This window comes from Accipiter gentilis, chromosome 28, assembly GCF_929443795.1.
Source record: "Accipiter gentilis chromosome 28, bAccGen1.1, whole genome shotgun sequence".
In the NCBI taxonomy this organism is placed as follows: Eukaryota; Metazoa; Chordata; class Aves; order Accipitriformes; family Accipitridae; genus Astur; species Astur gentilis.
Window position 1 is genome coordinate 17,934,931 of NC_064907.1, and position 26,059 is coordinate 17,960,989.

At 65.6% G+C, this 26,059-nt stretch overlaps 1 protein-coding gene across 2 annotated transcripts; it reads left to right on the plus strand.

Annotated features, from left to right (window-relative positions):
• The first annotated feature begins 4,333 nt into the window (after positions 1-4,333).
• Positions 4,334-26,059, plus strand: BMP1 (bone morphogenetic protein 1). Of its 2 annotated transcripts, XM_049830613.1 has the most exons (20): positions 4,334-4,511; positions 13,800-13,913; positions 13,997-14,149; positions 14,244-14,361; positions 15,293-15,471; positions 15,586-15,691; positions 16,083-16,207; positions 17,855-17,970; positions 18,265-18,367; positions 18,881-18,997; positions 19,090-19,235; positions 19,563-19,758; positions 19,840-19,965; positions 20,090-20,250; positions 20,391-20,571; positions 24,261-24,386; positions 24,473-24,600; positions 24,710-24,923; positions 25,016-25,266; positions 25,516-26,059. In XM_049830613.1, the coding sequence occupies exons 1-20, from the start codon at positions 4,370-4,372 to the stop codon at positions 25,648-25,650; spliced, it is 2,937 nt and encodes a 978-aa protein (XP_049686570.1). In that variant the 5' UTR covers positions 4,334-4,369; the 3' UTR covers positions 25,651-26,059. The 2 variants fall into 2 exon arrangements, with proteins under 2 accessions (XP_049686570.1, XP_049686571.1); XM_049830614.1 differs by lacking the exons at positions 24,261-24,386; positions 24,473-24,600; positions 24,710-24,923; positions 25,016-25,266; positions 25,516-26,059 and adding an exon at positions 23,504-23,936.

Sequence of the window (26,059 nt, forward strand, 5' to 3'; positions counted from 1 at the left end):
TCCATCCAGGGCTCCCGCAGCCGCTCCTGGAAAAGGGTTTCCCCTTCCCGCTGCGTGCTCTGCAGGCTGAGGCTCAGGTTGAGCGGGCTGCAGGTGAGGTGGTCCAGCGCGGTCAGGTCCCGCAGGACCCGCTCCAGGTAGGGCTGCAGGTTGGATTGCTGGTAGTCGGTGACATCCAGGGCCACCAGCACGTGGAGGGTGCACGGTCCTGCGGGGCAGAGCACGGAGACCCAACCGGGCTACGTGGGATCCCGGCTGAGCGGGCTGGAGCGCGGCATCTCCCACGGGGACGCGCGCGCCCCACGGTGGGACATCTCCCCGGACACAGGGATGTCCTCACTCACCCGCCTGCCGGCTCCAGACCCCTGCGGCTGCGAGGATGAGAAGAGCCGCAGGGAAGCAGACCCCACGCAGCCTCATTTCCCTGGCGTGGCACGGCTCGGTGGGACGCCGCGGTCACCGGCGGGGAATCAGCTCCTCCCGTGCCCGGCAGCTGCGAGGCGTGAAGGCAGGGCTGCGGCCAAGCGGCAACCGGCAGCGGCGAAAGCAGAGCACCTGCCTTAGGGAGACGGCGGGCCCAGAGCTGTCTCCAGCCCTCCATCCATCACTACTTGACAGGTCATCCATGGAGCGCAGCCCAGCCCCGGGGCCACTGTGGCCGTCTGAGCCGAGCCAGCTCTGGCCTCATCCTGCCCACCTGCTTGGCCGCTTGCAGACAGCGCTGGGTGTGTTTTGTTGGGGTGTTTTGCACCCCCGGGGCTGCAAGCGCTCACTCCTTGGTGAGCTGCGGGGTAACTGGGGAGGACGCGGGGGCAACACGGGGCAGGACACGGGGGTCCCGAGCTCCTTGACGGAGCTGAACCGCTTCTGGCAGGCTTTTGGGACGGGCTTTGCCCCCAGCGCTGCAAGGACGCCCGCGCAGCCTGCTGCCCTCCCAGCTCAGCCTTCAGGGCTGCGCTTCGGGCAGCACGCAGCGGAGATGCAGCTTTTCCAAGGGTTTTGGGGATGCCCTTGGGAGCTGGCGTGGCAGCCATCCCCCTGTCGCTCCACAGGCAGGGAGCGGAGGGACGGAGCGATGCGCTGAGGTCAGCACCGGGAGCCCTGCCTGCCCGTGCCGCCACAGGGGGTGACCCCCCTGCTTTGCCGATGAGTGGGACGCAACCCACCCCACGGCCCGACCGCGTGGCCGGAGCAAGAGGGGAGAAGGCGGCCGGAGCCCAGACCTTCGGGAATGAGCAAAGCGAGGGACCGAAGACCGCGGTAGGAGCCGAACTTGCGGCATCGCCACAACCCCACAGTGACTGCTTGGGGACAGAGGAAACCCCCTTACCTCTCTTGCGCCTTCGCCGGTGCGGGGGATCCACGGCACGCAGAGTCGGGCAGTGCCGGAGGGTGCAGCTGACCGCGGGCTGCAGGAGCTGGCCGCCTGCGTGGGAGGATGTGCGTTTGGGGGGTTATTTATTCCAGGGCTCGAGAAAACATCATATGTCCAACACGTCAGGGGGAGCTGCCTTGCAGCCAGGGAAGAGGCTCCCGGGCTCCACGGGGCTGGCCCTGCCAGAGCAGGCAGCTGCCCGCCGTGGAGCACGGACCACAGCACCCCACGACCACCCATCGCCTCCTGGGAAGGTGGAAGAAGAAAATTACGGGGCAGACCATCGACAGTCGAGGGAGATTGTGGTGCTTGGAAAACTGCGTCTGCAAGGGAGTTGGGTCCCAGGGAACGAACGCCAGCGTGGGAAACCCAGACTGGTCCAGGGAGGGATGTGGGGAAAAACCTCCACCGAGAGCCCCAGGTCCCCAGAGCGCTCCATGAGAAAGGGGCAATATCAGGGTGGAAACCAGCGGCCAGATCCTGACATAATGGATTTACATCATCCAGGGACTCAGCCCTCAAACATCCTTCCCAGCATAAGCAAAACAGAGGGATGGAAACGGAAAGTATTTCAAAGCCCGGCTTGTTTTTCATGGGGGATCTGTTTGTTTTCTCGGGAGACCAGCTAGAGGTTGGAGATGAATTAGGCACTCGCTCCCCGCGTTCCCATCCCCAGGCTGCACCGTGCAATGTGTGGGCTGGGGACGGTGTAGGGAAGCAGAGCGAGACCAGTTTTCAGGGGTTTATTTATTCGCTTGAAGGGGAAAAGTTTACTGCATGTAGGTTTTGCAATGCCGGACTAATGAGTGAAAACACATCCCGAGATGATCTGCTGCTGGGGGAGGAAAATAAGAGATATCCTTATCCCGAGATAAGGCACGAAGGAGATTTCCCCACGATCTGCTGTGCCTGGTGGGAACAAGTCAGGCCCTGAATGCGGGAGGTCCCTGAAAGCAAAGGGAAAGAGGATTTGGGGGGGGGGGGGGTGAGATTAGTGGGCAGGGGAGGGAGTAGAGCCTGGATGCCTGTGTGCATCCAGCGTGTCCCCGAGGCAGTAATTGTATGCAGTAACACTGAACACTTGAAAACTTAAAAAATAACATTAACGCGAGTTATGAGAATATCCTAAGTAAGACGATAGGACTGGGTTTGTGCGGGAGCAGCACGAGCAGGCTACGCTGCACGGGACGATGAGCCAGGAGCCGGAGGGGGCCCCGCTCAGCCCCTCGTCCCCACTGCGGCACGTCCCAGATTGGGACGTGCGGGAGGGACAGTGCAAGGGGACGGGGGACATGCAAGGGGGTGCCCCCCCCCCCCCTGCACGGGCAAAACAAGGCTGAACTCGGAGCTCTATCTAGTGGCGAGTGGGTGGCTGGACCCCATTTTCCCTCCCCAGGCTGGGGGTACCCTCACCCCTGACTTGGGGGGGGGACGCAGCCACCCTGACCCCCTGCACCAGCTCCCCAGGGTGGGTGGCTGGGAGCTGGCAGAGGGCAGCGAGCGAGGTGGCACCTCTGGAATCACCGTGGGCTCATCCTGCCCCGTGTCCGTCACCTCCCCGGCGTGGCCCCCACCTGCCCCTGGGTGCCCGGGCATGACCCACTGGTGGAGCTGGGTTGCCCGTGGGGACCTCGCCGTGACGGGCTTTGCTGAAGTGGCAAAGCTTTGACGGCAGGTGTCACTCACAGACCTCGGCGCACACACGCGTGCACACGTGTGCACACACGCTTGCACACGCGGCCACGCGGCCCAGCCAGGGTTGCCAGCCGCCTCTCCCATGCCTTGCTGTCTGGGCACCCTCTGGTCAGCCTGGGGTGCTCCCCCCGCTCTTGGGGGGCTCGCCCTGCCCTCCCTGGGGGGCTCACCCAGCTCTTGGGGTGCTCGCCCACCCTCCCCAGGGTGCTCGCCCAGCTCCTGGCAGGCCTGTGACCAGTGCGGGTTGGGTGTCTCTGGGTGCAGGGCTGCCCTTGGTGTCGGGGGGGAAAAGCAGATGGAGCACCGGCTTTATGCTCCCATGGCATCCCGGGGTGGGGGGCTCCGGGCTGAGCCCCCCCCCAGGAGGAGGCAGGGTCCATGATGCTGCCCTGGGGGTTTCTGGGGTGCAGGCGGCTTCTCGGTGCCTGCTCCAGGGCCCGGAGGTCACCTATGTTTGGGAAGAGTGCGTGGGCTAGGGATGCTGCCTCCTCCTCCTCCTGCTCCAGGAAGGTTTGGGAGGATGTGGGATGCGGGGTGACCAGGGCCGTGGGACTGGGGGGGTCCAGGACCAGGAGATATGGGGTGCAGGGCTGGAGAATGTGGGGAGTGCGGGAGCAGGGCTGAGGGATGTGGGGTGCAAGACCAGGACATGGGGGTGTGGGAAGGGGTGCAGGACTGAGGGGGGCTGCAGGTTGGGGATGTGGGGTGCAGGAACAGGGCCACGGGGTGTAGACTGGGGTGCAGGAGCAGAGGTTGCGGGGTGCAGGACCGGGGGGTGGGGGGGGCTCAGGAGAGGGTGCAGGACCGGGGTTGGGGGATACAGCGGCAGGATCGGTGCTGGGGGATACAGGATGGGACCGGGGGTGGGGGGTACAGGACGGGACAAGCACGACCGGGACTTAGGGGGGTACAGGACGGGGTCCGGGGGTGCAGGACCGGGTCTGGGGGCTGCAGACCGGAGGCTTCGGGGGGGACAGAAGCGGGGGCTGAGGACCGGGTCCCCGGCAGCAGCGCGGCCCCGCCGCCCCCCCGCCCCCCCCCCGGCGCTGGCCCCGCTCCCAGCCCTGCGCCCGGGGCTGCAGGGGCCGAGCTCCGCGCTTGAACCCGCCCCCGCCAGATCTCATTTCCCTAAAAAAAAAAAAAAAAAAAAAAAAAAAAAAGGGAGAGGGAGGGAGAGAGAGAGAGAGAGAGGGGGAAAAAAAAAAAAAGGGAGCGAAGAAGGGAAGGAAAGAAGGGGAAAAAAAAAAAAAAAAAAAAAAGCCGCCCGCCTCCCCCTGCCCGCCCGCTGCCCGCGGAGCCATGGCCGGGCTACGGACCTGCGGGCTGCTCCTCTGCCTGCTCCTGGCCCGGGCCATGCACTTCCCCGACTACTCCTACGTGCTGGAGGAGGAAGAGGAGGAGGACGCGGAGCCCCTGGACTACAAGGACCCCTGCAAAGCCGGTAGGACCCGGGGAGGGGGGCGGCCGGGCCGGCAGACAAAGGGGAGCCCGGTGGGATGGGGGGGGGGGGGGTGTTGGTGTGAGTTTGTGTAAGTGAGGGGGAGCGTGTGCCCCCCACGGCTCCCAACTTCGGGAAAACTTGGCTTCACACTCCCCCCCCCCCCCCCCCCGCTCCGTGCTGGCTCCGGGGCTGGGGGCTCCCCGCTGCCGGGGTTGGGGGGGGGACAGGGAAAGGGGGGGGCAGCGGCCGGCCCCGGTTGGGGATGCATCTGGTTGTACTTAGGGTGTGTTTGGGGGGGGGGGGGTTGGAACGGCGCCCCGCTTTCTCTCCCCAGCTTTGGCCGCACCGGCAGCTGTCAAAGGCGGTGGGCAGCCCCCACCCCAGCCCACCCCCGCACCCAGCCCAGCCCAAAGCCGGACCCACGCTCCGTGCCCCTTGGCTTTCTCCTTCTCTCCCAAACCGCAACCGGAGAAAGCTCCTCGTCGTCCCCGTCCCCCCCCCCTCCAGGGGTCCGGTCGGGCTGTAGCGTCCCGGGACGCCCGGGCCAGGCTTAGCCCGGGAGGTATTTGTCGTGCCCCCCCCCCCCCCCCTCCCCGGGCCGGGGTCCCTCCGTGTTGGGTCAGGAGATTGCCGCTGAGCTGTTCTTTAGATTTTGGAAGGGCTGGGAGCAGGCTGGGTGCCACGGGGGGGACAGTCCTTGTCTCCCAGAGCGAGATAAAGGGGATGGGAGGATATTTTTTTTTGGGGGGGGGGAAACTGAGGCACAGGAGGGATAGGCAGGGCTGAACACAGAGGCGAGGGCTTGGGTCTGGCGGGTCCTGGCTGGAGGATCACGTTTCTCTTTAATGGCATTGTCTGCACTGGAAGGCGTCTGTTGATATAACTCTGTCTACATGAGGGCTTTTTCTGGCCAAAAATCCTTCCCTTCCTGCCCTCCCGGGCTGAAACAGCTAGGCTTGCAAAACTGTCCGGGCAGAGCCGGCTGGAGCCTCCGCTCCGCTCCCGCTTCATCCAGCTGCACGGGAGAGAGAAGGCTTTGCCCGCTGATAAGCCAAACTAATTAGGAGTGGGTTTTGCTAGTGGGCGAGGGCCCCCTCCTCACCCCGCTCCCGCGCACCCCGAGACCCCCATCGCCTCTCGGGGCCGGCGAGGTGGCTGTTCCCCCCCCCCCCTCCGCCTTCCCGGCGTGCCTTTACGAGATCCTTATGTGACTAATTTAATTACTGCAGCTCTTCCCTGGGGGCCCGGGGGGGGGGGGGTTCAGGCCCTGCCACGCACCCCACGAGCCGGGTATTTACCCCCAGTTGATGTCCACAGGACTGGGACGGGGAGGTCCACCAGTGGGGGCTGCTCGGCAGCTACCAACACCCCCCCCCCCCTCCAGCATTCCCCTGACCCATGTGGGGGCTTGTTTTTGTTTTGGGGTGGCGAGTCCCCCCCCCCAAGGCTTCAGGCAGCGCTGGAAAAAGCTGAGCAGCGAGGCCTCGCCGCTGCCGCGGCTCCCGGCGAGGCTACGGGGAAGGGAAGTGCCGGGAGAGGAATTTGGGTTCCTCGGCACAACTCATGCCAGAGGTATCCTGAGGCCGCCCGCCCTGGCAGGATGGTTGCCCGCGGCTCACCGGCCGCCCCGGTGATGCCACCCGTCTGCACCGGTGCCAGCGGGCCAGCCCTGCCACAGCAGGGGAAGAGAGCCGCCCGTGCCGCCGCTTCTTTGCCAGGGATGCCAAAATGGGACCGCTGGGAGATCCGGCCCTTGGACCAGCCCCCGGGCAGCCAGGGAGGGAGGAATTAGCCGTGGCCCCGGTTTCCCTTCACCCGGTCAGCAGGATATCCAGGTCTCGGTGCCCAGCGGTGAAGAGAGCAGCCGCTGGGTTGGATCCTGGTCGAGTCTCCGGCCGGGAAAGGCGACCGGCATCGCTCCCACCACACCCCGCCACGCCGGGGGAGAAGCTCGGCCGTGGCTCCCTGTGTTTGCAGAGCCTGCCCGAGCACTGACCAAACGTGTCCGGCCCGAGTGTTGTTCTTGGCTCATCCTGGGGGGGTTGCTGAGCAATTCGGCCACGGGAACGGGGACCCCTTGGGTGTCCCCAGCACCTGGGGAGGGATGCAGCCCGCCTCGCTCCCGGCGGCGTGCGGCTCCACGGTCACATTTGGAGGTGCCAGGCTAAACTGGGGGGGGGGGCTGGTGTGCTTCTGCTACCCACGGCCGTGCTGTCACCCTGCTCCCCCCACTCGTGGGGAGGGGGATATGTGGGGTGCGCAGCTCTGCAGGGCTCACACAGCCCTCCAAGGCAGCTGCTCAGGGGGAATCTGCTCTCCCACGCTGTCCACGGGGGGCTCAGCATCTCCTGCCCGCCGGGTGATGGCAGAGCGATGGACACGGGGAGCATCACGTGCGTGGATGGGGCTGGGGGCCTGAGCCCCCCTCTCCGAGTGTACGAGCTTCCCAGCCGTGCCTGGAGCGCTCTGGCTCCGGCCGCCTGGGTTTCACCTAGATTACACTTTCCAGGCGTAGTCAGCGAAGGCTACTGGTTGCAGTCACACTTGTCAAGCTGCCCAAAAATATTTTCCAGCCGTTATATGTCGCTTATTCATGCAGGGTAAAAATCCACCCGCGGAGCCGGGGCCGGCGGGAGGCCTGCGGTTCGGAGCTCAGGATGGCACAGAGACCTTGGAAATCTCAGGCCGATCCCGGGATCTGCTTTATCTTTGTGTAATCACCCGTTCGGCGCGGCGGCGTGCTCCGGCGGGGGCCGGGTGTGCGATGGCGAGGCCGGGGGGCTCGCTCGCCCACCCGCCCTCGCTGCCCTCCCTTCCCGGCTCCTGGGAAACACTCCGGCTGCTGATTCACGCCGGCGGGTCGTGGCGAGGGGGGAGATGGCGTTTCCTGAGGCTTTATCCGCCGCCGTGCCGGGGCTGGGAAACACATGGCCGGCGGGATGGGGCGGCCTTGGGGAACCGTGGCCGGACCCGGGGAGAACAAAGCAGCCGGGAGGGATACGGGGAAAGGAGGGAGGATGGCTCACGGGTGCTTTTCCCCAAATTTTTCATCTTGACTGTGCCGCGGAGGGTGTTTTCTGGGTGAGAACGTGCCCTCCTGGTTGTCCATGGCTTTGCCGAGGCTTCACGGGGGTCTCCGGCGTCGCGGCGGGGAGAGAAAACAGCATCCCGGCCACCATCCCGCCGAGCTGCGGAGAGCGAGTGTCCCGCTTATAACCTGGCCAAGGGCTGCAGGAGGGCTATCGGTCACCGCTGTCCCGTCTACCCCGGGAGGGGCTTTGCGTGGCAAACCCCCTCCATACACGTACAAAAGGCAATGAGAAAATCCCCCCTTCTCTCAAGCTGCAGGCAGGTTTAAGCAGCCCGGCCAGGGAGCTGCAAGCAAACTTTGGAAGGAGTTAATCGGTGCGTGGGGAGGGCTGGTGGGGACAGGGTTGAGCAATAAAAGCACGAGGGGGGGGGGTATATGTTTGCAGCCAGAGCCCTGGGGCAGATACACAGAGGTCTCGGAGCCCTTGGGAGCCGGTGCCCCTTGGCAGGGCCGGTGCCGAGCGGCAGGGACAGGCACAGTGCCGCTACCAGGGGCCAATCCTGCCGGGGCAGCCGCCCCGAGCCGTGAGAGCCCGGGTTACCCCCACATGCGCTGAGCCGGGTGTCGGGGAGCATTCCCATCCCCGATGGGCTCCGGTCCCCGCTCTCACCCTGCCACCGCTGGGCTCCCCTCCTCGCAGGGGAATGCAACAACAACCCCCCCCCCCCCCCAATCCCCTTGGCAGAGCAATTTGCAAATATTTTCCTTTCCAGCAGCTCTCCCTTTCACAAGTGACCGATGCCGCTGGCCCAGGCTGTGTTTTCCTCGGTGACCTGGCTTTGCAGAGGGGAGGCAGGGAGAGCCCGTTCCCCACACACGGCTCTGCAGCACTCTCCCCCGCTTCTTCCCAGGGGCTCGGACATGCCTTGGGTTTGGCATCCTCCACGCTGAGCCCCGGAGGAGGCTTTCTCCTCCGTTTGCTGTCACGGAAGAGAAACAGAAGGAAAATCCTCCCCCGGAGTGATCAAACCATCCCTCCTTCTCCTGACCTGCCCCCGGACATTCATTAGCTGGAAGATGTTTGCTGCTGCGGGGCCGTGTTTATTACAGGCCAGGCTTCACGGTGCTTATTCCATGCTATGCCGCAGCATCGCCCGGCACGGAGCAGGCAAAGGGCTCGGAGCCTGCACCCCGATGCCCAGGGCTGGGCAGGTGAATTGGCCACGGATGCCCGGGGAAGCGGTGGCGGAGACGGGTGCTGCCTCGGGGCGAGATGTGCCTTGAACCGCAGAGGGATGCACAGAGGAGACGGAAGGGGAATTGGGGAGAGGGATCATCCCTCCGCCTTGGACGCTGTACTTTAGCATCTCTGCCTTCCCCGGCTGCCTGGATGCTGTTTTCTGCCTGTACCCTGGAGAAAGGAGGGCAGGGCTGCTGGCAGGAGGGTGCCCGGTGCTGGTACAGCTGCCGGTCTCACAAAGGGACCGGCTGGGATAAGGATGTGCCTGGGATAAGGATGTGCCGGCAAGAAAACAGCAGGCAGGGGGTCCCAGCTGCCTGCAGGGACAGTGACCGATAGCAGAGCGGCTGTGTGCCAGGACTGGCTCTTCGGGGGGTTGCCCCTTGGTGCTGACCGTCTCCGTCCCCCCGTGCCTCAGTTTCCCCATTGCTTGCGGAGGGGCCGTGATCTGGCCTGGCTCCCAGCCTGGCCGCCGAGGCTTGAATTCCTGCTTTGTGCCTGCTGCGCTCGTCGGAAGGTGCTCTGGGAAAGCAAATATTCCTCGCCCCGGCATTTACAGGCTGGCTGCTCCCTCTCTCCGGCTGCCGGCGAGGGGCACCGGGAGAGGGGCTGCGCTGCTGCCGGGGGAGAGGAGAGGGCCTGGCTCACCTCTGCTTCCTATCTCCGTCCTGTCCCCACTGTCCTCGGGGTCTCTGCGGGGCCACCGCAGAGGTGGCAGGGGGAGAGCTGGCACTCGGCGGGGACCTCGGCAGGAGGCAGCAGCAATGGGGGGCTTCCCCCCCCCCACCCCGACAGCCCCTGGGATGCTCTGCATCCCTCCGCCTTTACACCTATGCCTCTGTCCCAGGGGTCTCCGGGCAGGGCAGACCCCCAAAGAATGGGGGGACCTCCCCAGGCCCGGCCAAGCGGGGTGCCCGCTCCTCTCGCCGTGGCCCCGGCGTGTTTTGCCGGGAGCGGAGCTCGCAGCGGGTGCAGCTGGGCTGGCGTGCGGGGGCGAGGGGGCGGCGCGAGGAGCATTCCTCACATATTTAACGGCTCTGCCGAGCCAGTGGGATGCTGCCCCGGTGACTCCACGGCTTTACGACCCGGCAGCTCGGCCGAGGCCGGGATGCACCTATTAAACCGCTTTCCTCCATCCCACCCCAGCGATGGCTCCGTCCTTGGTGGGGGCAGAGCGGCTCACTCCCTGCCTCCTCTCACGCTCCGAACCTTTCCCTCTGCTCCCCGCTTCGCACCGGGAGCGATGCTCGTGGCTCGGCATCGCACGAGGGCTCGCAGTGGCTGGGCCGGAGCTGCTAAACCAGCGAGAGAAGGCTGGGCTGAGCTTTTGCTCCCGGGCAGGGGATGCTGCCCATCCTGCCGGAGCCACGGGAGCCCGTCCTGCCCTGTGCCGCTTCGAGGGCTGGTGAAAGCCGTGCAGGGACGAGGGTCTTTCCCGTCCGGCACCGCGGACGGAGGCTCGTTTGCCCCAGACTGACCTGGAACATGATACCGTCCTGTTTATCTGCCGCCCTCCCCTGCCAAGGCTTCCCCGCCGCTCTGTTTGCTTTTGCCTGCTCACCAGAACATCGCGTTCGCGCCCCGGCCTCTTCCCGCGGGTTATTTTATATTTTTTTTTCCCTGCGACACGGTCCCCAGCCTTGGTGGAGTCTGAGGTCAGGCTCATCCCAACATCCTGGTGATGCCGCAGAGGTCAGGCCCACGGGTACCCCTCTCCCCTGCTTGCCTTGCCCAGGAGCATAAAGGATGCTGAGCAGCTCCTCCATCCCTGGTGTGCCATGGCAGGGAGGACAGAGGGACCGCGCAGGGACAGCCACCGAGCCGTGCACGGGCAGGACATGCCCGTAGCATCGGGATGGGGTGCTGCAGGGGTTGGCCCCAGCTCTGAATGAAAAACCTTGTTTGTCTAAAACTTCAGCCCCGGGGGTTACGTCACCGTTCCAAGAACCTGAAAAAAAATACATAGCACAAAAAGTCAAACAACAGCGGAGGGCTGAGTTATCTCCTGGCTTTGGGGTGAGGAAGAGCTCGGTGGGAGCCTCGCCAGCGGGTCCCAAACAGCTGGTTGTTTTCTGGGTGGCGGGAGGGATGCGCGTGGCCAGAGCCCAGATGCTCCCCCTCGTCCCTTCCCCACTCCCGTCCCCATTCCTCTCTGGCCGGTGGGGACGAGGATGGGGCCACCGTGACCCCGTGGCCGGTGCCTGCCCTTGAAGCTGGTGCCCTGCTGGCACCGCATCCCGCCCGATGGCATCATATCTGCCCCGCTGGCACCGCATCCAGCCCGCTGGCACCTCTGTGGCTCGGACCTTGGCCCCGGTGCCTCCATGGCCAGCGCCGGGCTGAGCAGAGGGCAGAGCCCACGGGCTGGGAACAGCTCAGGGGCACTGGGTCCCTTCCAGGGATGGCTGGGGAGCTGTGCCCCGTGTCCTGGGCTTTCTCGGGCACCCTAGCGGCATCGTGCCCCGGCAGGGTGAGGGTGCAGGTTGCTGAGAGCATGGGTGCTGAGAGGTGCAACACCTTGATGGGTGCTGTCTGCTCCCCAGCGAGCACGAAGCCAAGCTGGCATCTCCCTGCTGCGCCCCAACCTGGCTCCCCCATGAGTTTCCCCCTCCTCTGACCCGGGCTCGGCCAAACCTCGGCAGCTCCTCGCTGCCCGCAGCAGTGGGCTGGGACCTCTCCTGCCCATGGCACCTTCACCCCATGAGCCCCCGGCTTGCAGGGGGTCCGCTTTGCTTGCAGGGGGTCCCTTCTTCTTGCAAGGGGTCTCTTTTGCTTGCAGGAGGTCCCCTTTGCTTGCAGGGGGTCCCTTCTTCTTGCAAGGGGTCTCCTTTGCTTGCATGGGGTCCCTTCCACCTTGGAGGGAGGATGCTCGCTTGGCGAGCTGCTGAGGCACGAATCGGGAAGGGAAAAGTGGCAGCAGCATGGCAGCGTCTCCGACAAAGCCCCTTGGGGAGGTTAACAGCATCTGGGGGATTTTGGTGAGCAGAGACCCCCTCCCCACCCCCAAACCAGCCCACGTGTCGCCGGGGCCAGGGTGCACAGGGAGTGAATGGGAGGAGAACGCGACCAGAGCCCAAACCAACGTGGAAGTTTCTCAGTCCAACACTTTGGGTTTGTCCCCAACGTGTCCTTGCAGGGATCGCTGCCGGGACACCCCCTCGTCTCCGCCCCACGGCTCCGATGTCCCCTCCGGGAGCAGCGAGCTGCCTTCCCCCCGCCCCGGGCTGGGGATTTTTGGGGGAGTCGAGCTGCCTCGCAACCGCCTGGGAAACCAGCCCCACGTCCCCGCGCTCGCCTGCCCGGTTCTCTCACGTATCCCAAATCCCTCACATATGGTTTCTATATCACTTGGCTCTGCCGGCGCTTGCTCGGCTGTAAGCGAGCTTACTTTCCCTTGTCTTTCCATGCAGCTCTTGGCACGGGATGCTCGTCCTTCTCCCAGGCCCTGGTCCTCCCCCGCGCTGCCCGTTCGGACACGTCTCTCCCGGCCCCGGGGAGGGTGCGGGGAGGCCGGGGCCGGCTCCTGCCTCTGCTCTGCCCTCAAATTGCAGCCTGGCCGTGCCAGCGGCAGGTTGGTGCCAGGGGAGGTGCCGGCCCCGGCTTGTTTGCTCTTCCCTTGGCTCTGCCAGCAGGTCTGCTCTCCGCCCTGGGGCTTCCTCCGCTGGGATGGGCCCACCGGCCGGATGGTGCCGGGGACAGCCCCAAAACATGGCTCTTTCACCCCAAAATGCTCCGTGCCACCACCGGGTTTGGGCTGGGTGCCACAGAAAGCCACGGGGTCCGGTTGAGCTAGGGTGCCCGGGCTGTTCCTCTCACCCCGTGCCGGTTGTTTTGGACCCGTCAGGCTTATCCTAAATGTCCCGCCTTGCTTTCGTAATTAGTGGCTCTTTTGGGATCCACTCGTTAATTGCTCGGAGCGCGCGAACTTGGCGCCGCTCCCCATCAGCCCTTAAGCTGCTCCAGCCACCCCACTGCCCACCGCTGCCGTTCCCCTGCCCTTCCCCAGGGGACGGCGAGGGCAGGGGATGCCCGGGACCACCCATTCACCCCAGATGCCCACAAACCCGGCGAGAAACCCAGCTCCACCCCACGCCGGCCACATCCAGAGCCTCTGTGCCGGCGCTGGCGCAACGGCACGGCATGACCTCAGCCAGCCCTCGTGCTCAGGCCGCCGTGTTTCCGCAAAAGCCGGGTCCCCGGGGCTCGGCGCCGGCCAAATGCCGAAGCCGGGAGCCGCGTCCTGCAAGCGTTGACTCATGGCGAAGCCGTGGCACGCGGGAGGGCAGGAGGAAGAGGAGGAGGAAGAGGAGGAGGAAGGGCCGTGCAGGGTTATGTCCTCCAGCCCTGTAATGTCGAAGCATCTCTGCACCGCGGGAACCGTGGCAGAGCGGTGCCGGAGGGGCTCCTGGCCCTGGCAGACGGACGGACAGACGGACGCTCCTCGGCCAGCTCCGTTCCTGCGGGTGCTGGGCGCAGCGGGAGCTTCCCAGGCCATATGGCTTTGCTTCGTGGTGGCAGATGACTCAGAGGTCACTGGAGCATCTCAGGGCTGCCGGAGCTCGAATCGGGCTGGGGGGGCAGGAGCCGGGCAGGAAGGGGGTCCCAAGCCCAGCGTTGGGTTTTGAACGGTGAAAAAAAAAAAAAAAAAAAAAAAGCAAGCAGTTTTGCAACACAAATAATAACAGAAACCCTAAAAAGTGATGGACCGGGCTTTATGCAAACCAGATGTCAGCACAGGGCTGGCTCTGGCTGCTGGGAGAGCCGACACGGTGGCGGGTTGGGGAGCGGGGGGAGCCCGGCCAACACCACGCTCGCTTTCCTTCCCGACCCCCAGTTGAAGGAAAGGGGGACGAGGAGGAGGAGGAGGAGGAGGAAGGGCTTGCCTTCCTCTTCAGGGTCATGCCGGGTGCGGAGGGGCTGGGGAGAGGCTGGGTGCGGGGAGCCCAGCCCCGATGGGGTTTGGGGTCTCTCAGCGGTGGCATGAGGGGGGGGCTGACACCTTGTCCCCCCCTCGCAGCTGCCTTCCTGGGAGACATCGCTCTGGACGAGGAAGACCTGCAGCTTTTCCAGGTGGACCGGGTGGTGGACCTGGCACGCCACACCATCACACGCCTGCCCACCAACTCCTCAGGTACCACCGCGGTCCCAGCCCTCCCGGCCGCCTCCATCCCCGGGGGGCTGCCCGCATTCACCCCCCAACCCCGCTCCCCGCAGGCAGCAACTCCACCAACGCCAGCCCACGGCCGGGCCACCAACCGCGCAGCCGGGGCCGGCAACGGACACGGAGCCGCCGTGCCGCCACATCCCGGCCGGAGAGAGTGTGGCCGGACGGGGTCATCCCCTACGTCATCAGCGGCAACTTCAGCGGTGAGTGCAGGTGAGCCGGGGGCGGATGCTCCGTCCCCGGCGTGCCTCAGTTTCCCCATGCCGGGCTGACGGCCCCCGCCGCCCCCTCCCGCAGGCAGCCAGCGAGCCATCTTCCGGCAGGCGATGCGGCACTGGGAGAAGCACACTTGCGTCACCTTCTTGGAGCGCAACGATGAGGACAGCTACATCGTCTTCACCTACCGCCCTTGCGGGTACGTGGATGGGGGGGTCCCAGGCATGTACCGGGACCACCCCGCCCCTTGGCTCTTGCGCTGCAAGGAGGGAGCGTGGTGGCTATTAGGATGCTCGGCTGACGCGCCTTGGCACCAAAAGGCCCACGTCGGTGTGTGCGTGGTGCTAAAGGGTTGGCCCGGACCCGCTCGGTTTCGTGGAGGGCTGGGGTGCAACGGGGACCCGTCCCCGGGGTCTGGTCCCTGCGGGTGGTTGAGGCACAGGGGGTCTCGGAGCCACCGACCGGTGACACTGGCCGCTGCGGGCCGGGGGCTGAGGTCGGTGGCGCGGCACCAGCCCGGGCTTGCAGTAGGGCTGACGCCAAAGGAAACAGGGGTTTGGAAGAGCTCAGCGTCTTCACGCGTCAGGGCACAGCCCCAGCCAAGCAGATGGTGGTTAGGAGGAGGCTTTCCCCTGGAACGGGCTGTGAACGGCGGTGGGGGGTGCCGGTCTGCGCCCCCGCACGGGCGCAAACCCTGAGCCTGGGGCTGGCGTGCAGAGTTGGACCAGCCGAGCTGGCGGGCGCGAGCGAGAGCCCATCGCCGGTGCAGGATGGGCACCCGTGGGAGCAGTGCCCCGGGATGCCAGGGCTGCCCGCAGCCGTACCGTGCTGTGCCGTGCTGTGCCGTGCCAGGCGGCCTGGGGGCAGGAGCAGAGGTCTCCCAGTTTCCAGGCGGAGCTGAGGTTGGAGGCACGGCTCAAGCTCCCTGCGTGGGCAGGACGGCTGAAGCTTCCAGCCAGCCGAGGCAGCAGGGATGCTTCCCAGATGCTCCACGCCGAGCGGGACCAGGAGGGTTGATGCTTCCAGCCTGACTCATGTCTTTACCCAGGGAAGCACCGGGATGCCCACACCGCAGGGGCATCCCCTGGGAGAGCCGGGGCTGACCCGGTGCCACCCACCTCCCCGCCCAGGTGCTGTTCCTATGTGGGCCGCCGAGGAGGGGGACCCCAGGCCATCTCCATCGGCAAAAACTGTGACAAATTCGGCATCGTGGTGCACGAGCTGGGCCACGTCATCGGGTTTTGGCACGAGCACACGCGCCCCGACCGGGATGACCACGTCTCCATCATCCGGGAGAACATCCAGCCAGGTAAGGACCAGCCTCCCTCCTCCTCTTCTTCTTCCTCCTCTTCCTCCCTGCCATGGGGTGCTGCCAAAGCCGGGGTTCCCCCTGACGGCATCCCCATCCCGCCTGCCTCCGCAGGGCAGGAGTACAACTTCTTGAAGATGGAGCCGGAGGAGGTGGAGTCGCTGGGCGAGACGTACGATTTCGACAGCATCATGCACTACGCCAGGAACACCTTCTCCAGGTATGCAGCCGGGGTGGCTCGCCCACGGGTCTCCATCCTTCCCACAGCACTGGAGACAGTGGCGTGGGGTCCCCAGCCCTGGGAGGGGGGGAGACGGTGGCACATTAGCAGCTTTGCATGAGGTTAATGCACTTTGTGCAGGGCTCCCATCTCCAGCAGAGCCGTGCCACGGCATGCCGGGCAGGATGAAGCCCTATGGCATCCCATTTCAGGGCAGGGATGGTGCTTGTCCCCGCGGTCACCTCCGGCGGGGATGCGTCCCCGCTGACTCACCGGCCCGCAGGCTTTAATTAGCCAGGCTGTTTTTAGCATCCTTCCCCCAGCAGCGGGGAGCAGCCGCAGACCCGGCGCTTTCCAGCCGCCGCTCAGCCTCTGCCTGCTCTCGCCCCAGGGGCATCTTCCTCGACACCATCCTGCCCAAATATGACGTGAACGGGGTCCGGCCCGCCATCGGCCAGCGGACGCGTCTGAGCAAAGGGGACATCGCCCAGGCCCGCAAGCTCTACCGCTGCCCGGGTGAGTGCCACCGGGACGGCTCTGCTGAGCCCCGGGCCGGGGCGGTGTGTCACTGCCGGGGGGCCGGAGCGGCCACCGGGCTGATCGGACTGGGGTGAGCACGCACGGGGCCATATTTGCCGGGGAACGGCTCTGCTTTCACCCCGAGACTTGACAAAAGGAAGCATCGCCCTGGCTGCATCCCCCGTTTCCAGTGGCGAAACGTTCTTTGGGGTCCTCCTCGCCATCGGACCCCCCGTGAGGACCACGCAAGTTGCCTTCCTCCATCCACGGCACTTTTCTGGGGTGTTTGTGAGCAGAAGCTAAATGCGAGACCTCGGTGAGCCACGGGGCTCTGCCGGTGTGAGCAAGGGCATCCTCAGCTGCCCTCTTCTCCCAGTCCTCTGAGAAAAGAGCATCCCCCGAAGAGCATCCTCCAAGAGCATCCTTGAAGAGCACAGCATCCCCTGAGAGCATCTTCTGACAGCAGAGCATCCTCCGAGAGCAAAGCATCCTCGGAGACCATCCTCCGAGAGCATCCTCCAACCCACCCCAACAGCAAGAGGGTTTTTGGATGAGGCACGGCTGGGCGTTACGCGGGGCTGTTACCGGTGGAGTGGGACAGCACGGTCCCACTGCAGACCGCGGTCCTCCCCGGGGCCGGTGCAGAGCAAGGGATGCTCGGCATGACCGGCGCACGTGTCGGCACCTTGAACGGCACTGGGGACCGTGGCCCATGAGCGGTGGCATTGCCCCGGGCACTGGGGAGGCTGGCACGAGTCCCCCGGCTGCAGGCACGTGCTCTGGGACTTTACCAGCAACATCTGCAAGGAGTTTGGCTCCCGCACGCTCCCGCTTAATTCCAGCAACTAATTAGCAGCCTGGAAGAGGGACGCCTTTGTGAGGGGCCCCAGCAGCCAGCCGTGCCACGTTCGGGGGCTGCAGGGGAACGGAGCTGCGAGTGCGAGCAGGAAAAGTGATTAGTTTGGAGGGGGGAATAAAAAAAAAGCCCCCAAAAAGCAGCCCCCCCAAAAAAATCCCCTCTGCAGCCCAGCTTTCCCTTCCCTTTGTTTCCACTATGAAGCAAGGAGGGAAAAAAGGCAGCGAGCCCAGGTTTTAAGCTGCCTTTTTTTCACGTTTCACCTTTCATCTCGCAGCCCCCCCCCCCCCCCCGCCCCGAGCGGGAGGTGGGGGGCGGCCGCCTTGGCCCCACGACAGCCGGAGCGAAGCGCCGTGTGCCGTGGCCGCGGCATCATGTGGCTTCCAGATGGCAGTTCTGGGCCAGATCCAGCCGCGGCTGCGTAAACCTGCCCAAAGCCCGGGCGGCGAGCCGGGCCCCCGCAGCGTGGCAGGGCACGGGGGGGGGGGGGGGGGGGGGCCATGGGATGGCTCCTGCATCCGGGGCTCGGTGGCTTGGGAAGGGGGGGCACGATGCTTGTGAGGGGGTGCTGGGAAACTGGGAGCATCACCAGCCTCTCCAGTGAGGTTTGGGGGTTTTGGGGGTTGCTGCAGTAAGGTGGCGGGGGGGGTGGTTTGCAGAGCTGTCCTGGGGGCTGGGAATTTGGGTGCAGGGAGGCTGGAGGCAGGAGCTGGTCTGAACCCAATGCCACCCATCTCAATGCTGGGGGCTTTTGGGGGGGTCTGAGCCCTGCTTTTCCCCCTTTGCAGCTTGTGGGGAGACGCTCCAGGACAGCCAGGGCAACTTCTCCTCCCCCGAATTCCCCAACGGATACTCTGCCCACATGCACTGCGTCTGGAGGATCTCCGTCACCCCCGGAGAGAAGGTACCAGCCGCCGGCACAGCACCGAAGGCACCCCACCTCCTCCCAGCCCTCCTCTCCCTCCTTGCCCCAACTTCTACCCTTTTTTCGGGATGCTCCTAACCCCAGCATCCCCCACTGCCCGGTGCCTCGCTACGGTCCGGGATGCTGCCGAGCATCACCACCGAGCGGGTCCCGGTGCCATCTGGACCGCTGGCACCCGGCACGGCCGAGCACGGCAGACAAAGACCCCCTTGGGTTGCTGGGGGGGGGGCTCACCCCACTCTCTTCCCCCCCACACCCTGTCCCCAACCTTAGATCATCCTGAACTTCACCACCCTGGACCTCTACCGAAGCCGGCTGTGCTGGTACGACTACGTGGAGGTGAGAGACGGGTTCTGGAGAAAGGCCACGCTGCGAGGTAACCAACCGGGAGCTCTTAGCCTGGCCGGCCGGCGCTGCCCGCCCCGCTGCCTGCCTTGCTGCCCTCACCTCCTGCCCCACGGGGATGCTCCGGGTGCAGGCAGCGGGGTGAGGGACTCCCCTCTGCCTGAATCCCTGCCCGACTGTGACCCGCCAAAGCCCTGGGGCGGGGGGAAGCTGGCCCCGGAGGGGTTTTTGGGGGTGACCCATACCAGTGAAACCAGTACGGCTGACCCAGCTGGCCGGCACATCTCTCCCTAGGGAGATGCCGGTATCTCGGTCCTATGGCCGTAAACTGGATGTTCCCCAAATCCCAGTTGACCCCACGCTCTGAAATAACCAGTTTCTGTGAAACAGCCAGAAAAGCCGGAGGGGAGCAGGGGGAGAAGCAGCGCTTTCCCTTTAGGATGCTGCCAAGGGGTGCGGGGCCGGGAGGGACGGGACCGGGATGTGGTAGTGAGGAAGAAGAGGGTGCCCGGCCAGCGGCAGCCCAGCACACCTTCATCCCCAGGCAGGTTCTGCGGGAACAAGCTGCCCGAGCCCATCATCTCCACCGACAGCCGCCTCTGGGTCGAGTTTCGGAGCAGCAGCAACTGGGTGGGCAAAGGTTTCTTCGCCGTCTACGAAGGTAGGGGAGGGCAGGGAGGGGGCACGGGGCCGGCGGTGGGGCAAGGTGTGTGTGTGTGGGGGGGGGCTCAGGCAGCTTCTCCTCCCTTCCAGCCATCTGCGGGGGGGACGTGAAGAAGGACAACGGGCACATCCAGTCCCCCAACTACCCCGATGACTACCGACCCAGCAAGGTGTGCATCTGGAAGATCACCGTCTCCGAGGGCTTCCACGTGGGCTTGACCTTCCAGTCCTTCGAGGTGGGTGAGCATCCCCCCCGTGCTGTGCCGGTCCCCCCCTTCCCTGGGGTGGGAAGGGGAAATCTCCCCAGCGGCAACTCCCCGACCCGATGCACCCCACGGGGCAGGCTTGGGGCTGCAGCGGGGCTGTTACTGCCCTGCCTGGCTACCCGCATCCCTCTGCGCTGCCTCCGTGCCTCGGTTTCCCCATGCAGCAGACCAGCTCCCTTGGCTGGTGGGTGCGTGGGTCTGGAAGCGTGGGCATAAGGAAAGCAGCAGGCAGGGTTTTGGGGATGCTGAAGCCAAGACGGTGTGTGTGTGTGTGTCCCCGTTAACATGCCCCGCCAGATCGAGCGGCACGATAGCTGTGCCTACGACTACCTGGAGATCCGGGACGGCAGCAGCGAGTCGAGCAGCCTCATCGGGCGCTACTGCGGCTACGACAAACCAGACGACATCAAGAGCACCTCCAACAAGCTCTGGATGAAATTTGTCTCCGACGGCTCCATCAACAAGGCGGGCTTTGCCGTCAACTTCTTCAAAGGTAGGAGATGTGCCGGGGGAGTGGGATGGGGGGCTGGGGGGGTGCCCTGCCTGCCCCCTCAACCCCACTGCCCCTGCCCAGAGGTGGACGAGTGCTCGCGTCCCAATAACGGCGGCTGCGAGCAGCGCTGCGTCAACACCCTGGGCAGCTACAAGTGTGCCTGCGACCCCGGCTACGAGCTGGCCTCCGACAAGCGCCGCTGCGAGGGTGAGTGATCCCCGCCCCCCCCCCCCTTCCCCGGCCTCGCCGTCCCCCCACCCGCTCCGTGCAGCATCCCTAATCCCAGGGAGCCTGGGGACGTGACGGGCGCTGGGTGCCTCCCACCCTGCAGCCGCCTGCGGAGGTTTCCTCACCAAGCTCAACGGCTCCATCACCAGCCCGGGGTGGCCAAAGGAGTACCCCCCCAACAAGAACTGCATCTGGCAGCTGGTGGCCCCCACCCAGTACCGCATCTCCCTGCAATTCGACTTCTTCGAGACCGAAGGCAATGACGTGAGTCAGCCGGGGAGCAGCCCCTCTCCATCGTGTGTGTCTCCCCAGTACTGCCGGTGGCTGGCAGGGTGGCACAGCCGTGCCACCAGCCCCCCTGTCGTGTCGTGTGTGTCCCCCCCCCCCTTCCTTGCACCCTGCAGGTCTGCAAATACGACTTCGTGGAGGTGCGCAGCGGGCTGACCGCCGACTCCAAGCTGCACGGCAAGTTCTGCGGCGCCGAGAAGCCGGACGTCATCACCTCCCAGTACAACAACATGAGGATCGAGTTCAAGTCCGACAACACCGTCTCCAAAAAGGGCTTCAAAGCCCATTTCTTCTCAGGTAGAGCTGCCCGGCCCTGGCAACGGGCATCCCCTGCCCTCCCTCGCCGAGCCCACCCTCCCCGCACCCCCAAACCGCTGCTAACGCCTGTCCTTGCCCGCGCCGGGGGTGCAGCCCCCGGTCCCAGCCCGGCGGCAGGGTGATCCTTGGGTCTCTGCCTCGTGGGGTCTGAACCCCCTCCGGCAGCATATTTTGCTGCCTCTTGAGGCTTCTGTCCTCTTTTGGGGGACAATTGGGTCCTACTTCAGATGCTGGGGTGCTCCCGGGGGGGGTGTCCCCAAATGGCCAGCGGGCGCTGGGCTCCAGCTGTATCCGCAGAGGCAGAGGGAAATGTTTTGGGGACAGGGATGTGCTTAGCCTTGGAGGGGCCAGCGCCGGCCAGGGGGGGAGCAGATCTCCCCCCACCCGCCCCCCAGCCCCGTCGCAGGCCGGGCACTGCACCCCTCGGGCGATGCTACCGCGGGGAGGGCAGCGATGCTCCGCTCTGCTGCCTGCTGTGCTGTTCCACCCCGCTACGCTGCACGGCCACGGGCTTGCTCCGCTTCCCGGGCAGGGTGTCCCGCATCCCGGCTAACGCCGTAGCGGGAATATCAGTATCCGGCCACCACCATGTCTTAGGTCTCCGGAGTGGTTCCCTCCTCCCAAAAACCATTACCTGCTTATCCCTGTCTGTTCTGTGGTCCTCTCTCCTCTCCTGGGCCACCCGGCCGGGAGATGGTGTCACCTTCGGCTGGGTCTTGGGGAGGTAGGGATGGGGACACGGAGCAAAACGCACCGCCGGCCACCGCCAAGCATCACCCGGGGCCGGTCCCCGGGCTGGGGGCTGCCACGGGACCCTCGTGCAAGAGAGGGTCTCCCTCGGCACGGCGCGATGCCCTGGACATCAGCCCGGCCGCGAGCGACCGACCGACGGCACCTCCTGGATAGGCTGGGCTGGGCTGGACCGGACCACTGATGCCTTGCACCTCCCGCTGCTTTTTGGCCCCGTCGAGGCTGTTTGTGAGGGGCAGCGTGGCCGGTCGGCTGCGGAGAGCGGTGGGAGCCGGCATCCCCAGGAGCCCTCGGGGTTCCCCGAGGCAGCCCGGCAGCTGGCCGGAGCGGCAGAGACCCGCGGGCCAGGGGTAGAGTATCTTTGCTTTATTTTTTTAATTAAAACCAAGGCAAGTAAGGTGGCCCAGCGGGGCCCAGCCATCGGGAGCCGGCACCCTCCAGCAAAGCGAGACCTCGGGAAAGCCCGGCGGCCGAGCGGCAGCGGGACCACGGGGTAGCCGGGTGAGTGTCCCCTCGCCGCGCTTCGGGTTCCTTCCCTCTCCCCTTTGCCCTCCTCCTCTTCCTCCCACCGGGATGTGCGGCGGTCCCGTGGGCGCTGCCCCTATCCCGGACCACCAAACCCTCTCCTCCACCTCTCGCCGGTCAGGTCTCGGGCTTTCCCGGCAGCAGGACCACGCTGGAGGACTCGGCCACACCAGGGTCCCTCCTCCGGTCCCCCCGCCAGGGTCGCTCCCGGCCAGCCTTGGGCAAAGCATCTCCCGTGCGGCTCCTTTTTAGCCGCGGAGGGTCTCTGCGCTCCTTCCCCACCGCTCCGGACGCAGCCAGCCACCGAGCTCTGCCCCTCGGTGCCATGGGCAGCCTGGCCGCCCGGGCACCCATTTTCCCCCGGCGAAGATGTGGCCCCTTCCTCTTCTTCCTCCTCTTCCTCCTCCTCCTCCTCCTCGCGGGCCGGGGCGACGGGAGGCAACAGCCGGCTCCGTCGGCTCGCGCGTAAGGATGCGTTCGCCCGGGAATCCGCCACGGTGTCGGCACCCAGGTACGTCCCCCTGGCTCTCCGCCGAGCCCCGGTGCACGGGGGGTCCGTAGCGGGGTGATAGGTGCAGGCGGGGGCTGCGGGGCGGTGAGCAGCCCGGAGCCATCGGATGCACGCCGGGATAACGGTGAGCGCACGGCAATGCCGGGTTGCGGCGAGCAAGCTGGTTAGAATAAAGGATTGCTAAAGACACCGACCCGGTGGGCTTCTTTCCTCTGCCAACTCTCTCCGCTCTTGTCTCGCCCGCCCAGGCTCCCTCCGTCCTGCCGGCGGGGCGATGCCACGCACGCTCCCCCGGTGCTGGAGCTGCTCTGAGCCCACCCGGCCCATCCGAAACCCCTTCCCATCCCCAAACGAGCCTTTCCGCCTCGCTTCCTCTCTCAAACCTAGGAGACGTCAGGTTACAGCCTCCGGTTGAGAGGCGGCCGTGGGGCTTGGGGCTGCCCCGAGGGGTTGGGGGGGAGCTGGGACAGGACACCCCCTCCCCCTACTCTCTACCCTCGCTGCTGCTGCTGGCTCCAGGAGGGATGCTCTTCTCCAGCATCGCTATGAGCTCGGAGAGGGATGCTGGGGTAGCTGGTGCCCGCTTGCTGCTGGCTTCCCCCCACCGCTGCCCGCTCCCCAAACCATCGCCCCGTGGGGAGGGGGAGCAAGGAGGGCTGGTAAGCCACGGAGCATCCCGGCCCGGCCCCAAAGCGGGGGGCTCTAGGGGGGGGTTGACCGGCCCTGAGACACCGGCGACAGGGACATGGGGCAGGTGGTGGGCGCTGGGAGGTAAGTATGGCCAGCCCGGGGCGGGGGGAACGCCTTGCTCCGGGCGAGCCCGAATCCCTCCGCTTCCATTCCCATGCCTCCCCCAGCCCAGACACCTCCAGGAACCCACTCGAAGCCCATCCTCATCCTCCCAGAGCCAGCCACACCACCTCCTCCTCTTCCTCCTCTTCTTCCTCCCCGCAGAGCCGCTCGCCGCCGAGCCCCGGCTGCACGAGGGGCTCGCGGGGGTCCCCTCCGCTGCCTGCTTCCCCGGCTGCCGCTCTGCATGCCCCGCCGTCCCCGCCGCCCCCCGGCACCCCCCGCTCCCCCATCGCTCCCCCCTTTTTTTTTTTTTTTTTCCCTCTCTCTTTACAGAGAAGAAGCAGCAGCTGCAGCCCCCGAAATCTCGCCCGCCCGGCCTGAAGTTTCGCCTGCAGAAGCGGCCGAGGGGCCCCTCCTGAGCCACGCCGTCCTCTCCGTCTTTCTCAGGAACGCTGCGGCCCCGGCCGCCGCGCGGGAGCATGCCGGGGCTGAGCCGAGCCGAGCCGTGCCACTGGCCCTGGCAGCCCCTTGCTTGACAGAACTGGTTGTTGGCCTTATTTTGAATTTTTTTTAAAAAAAAAAAATTTTTATTTTTATTTTTTTTTTTGGTTTTAAGCACCCTCCTGCCCCATCCCCGTTGTTTTTGTCATTGGCCAGCTGATCTTGGTTTTGTTTTTGTTTTTTTTTTCCCGATTTTTACCGTGTCTGTGACATTTCCCTATCGATGAGTAAAGAGGGACTCCCGCGTCCTGGTCTTTCTTGTGCATCTTTGGTTGTCACTGTGTGTTTTTCTGCCTTCCCCGTCCGTACCGTAAGCAGGTAATGGTTGTGCCCATGGGTGAACCCAGGGAGAGGAGGACCCATCCCGTCCACTCGCGGGGGCTGCCCCGGCTCGGGCAAGGGACGGCGGATCTGCTTGCTGCTGGCCGTAGGCGCTTGCTTGGCTGGTCGCTCCCCGGAGGGCAGCGGTTTGGGGCTGGGGACCGGCACGCACCGGGCAGGGCTGTGCCGTGCCGGAATGCCGTACCGGGATGCCGGCCGCCGGGCTTTCCCATCCCGCTCAGCCGCGCTCCCTCTGCTCTCTCGGCAGACAAAGACGAGTGTTCCAAGAACAACGGGGGCTGCCAGCACGAGTGCCTCAACTCCTTCGGCAGCTACGAGTGCCAGTGCCGCAGCGGTTTCGTCTTGCACGACAACAAGCACGACTGCAAGGAAGGTGGGTCTGCGCCCCACACGTCGCCCCCCAATCCCTGGCAGGACCCCCCCACCCATGCACCCATGACCGCCTCCTTGTCCCCGCAGCCGGCTGCGACCATAAGGTGACGTCCATCTCGGGGACCATCACCAGCCCCAACTGGCCCGATAAATACCCCAGCAAGAAGGAGTGCACCTGGGCCATCACCACCACGCCGGGGCACCGCGTCAAGCTGGTAGGGATGGGGTGGGGGGGGGGGACTGGGAGGGTGGGCAGCATCGGGGGGGGGTGTCCCCTCCGCTGAGCCCTGTTGAATGCCGGCGGCTCGGCCGTCACCTCCGCAGACCTTCTCGGAGCTGGACGTGGAGGCGCAGCAGGAATGTGCCTACGACCACCTGGAGATCTACGACGGCAAGGATGCCAAAGCCCCCGCTCTCGGCCGCTTCTGTGGAGCCAAAGAGCCCGAACCCCTCCTCTCCTCGGGCAACAAGATGTTCCTCAAGTTCGTCTCCGATAACTCCGTCCAGAAGAAGGGCTTCGAGGCCGCCCACACCACAGGTACCACCGCGGGGCTGGGGGAACCTGGTTATGGGGTGGGGGGAGAGCATGGACCCTCCTAAACTCCCCCCGCTGTCGGCTTCTCCCCCCAGTGTGCGGGGGCCAGGTCCGTGCCGAGGTGAAGACCAAGGACTTGTATTCGCACGCGCAATTTGGGGATAACAACTACCCGGGGGGCTCGGACTGCGAGTGGGTGATCATGGCCGAGGAGGGCTACGGCGTGGAGCTCATCTTCCAGACCTTTGAGATCGAGGAGGAAGCCGACTGCGGCTACGACTACATGGAGCTCTTCGACGGCTACGACGGGACGGCCCCGCGCCTCGGTCGCTTCTGCGGGTCCGGGGTGAGCTGGGGATGGGGGGGAGCGACGGGGTGGGTCGGGGCAGGGAGAGATGCGAGGCTGCAGGGGCGATGGGTAAAGCTGAGCCAAGCCGGAGCGGTGCAGAGAAATTCCCGGGGGGGATTTGGGGTTGTACACGGGCGTGCGATGATTTTGCACCCTCCCCGTTGCAAATTTCGGCCCCCTCCCGCCATGCTCGCGCATCCCGGAGATGCTCGTGGTCCTGAGCACCCCTCTCCCTCACCCCGGCAGCCCCCCGAGGAGGTCTACTCGGCCGGAGATTCGGTGATGATCCGCTTCCACTCGGACGACACCATCAACAAGAAGGGTTTCCACCTTCGCTATACCAGCACCAAGTTCCAGGACACGCTGCACACGAGAAAATGAGGGCTGGGGGTCCCGGCCCCCCCCCACCCCGCAGGCAGGGGAGGAGGAGGAGGAGGAGGAGGAGGAGGAGGAGGAGGGCAGGGATGAAGGAAGCGGGGAGCGCAGCCCCGCACAGACTGCACGGAGGAGCACACAGCCAACCTCAGCACTCAAGACACGCTCGCACGGGGCCCCGGGGCTCGGGCGCCCGCGGGCACAAAAGGCAGAGGAGGAGGGGGGGGTCCTCTCTGCCAACAGCCACCCCCCTGGCGCTTGGGGGGGGGGCTGAGCGGGACCCGCTCCCCCTCCTCGCCCCGGCCGAGCCGGCCACAGCTCTCTGAATGTACAAACCAGTAACCGGGAAGAGCCCAACACACAGAAGGTGCTGTCTCTGTCTTGTACCGATGAAATAAATACCCTTGTACTTGGA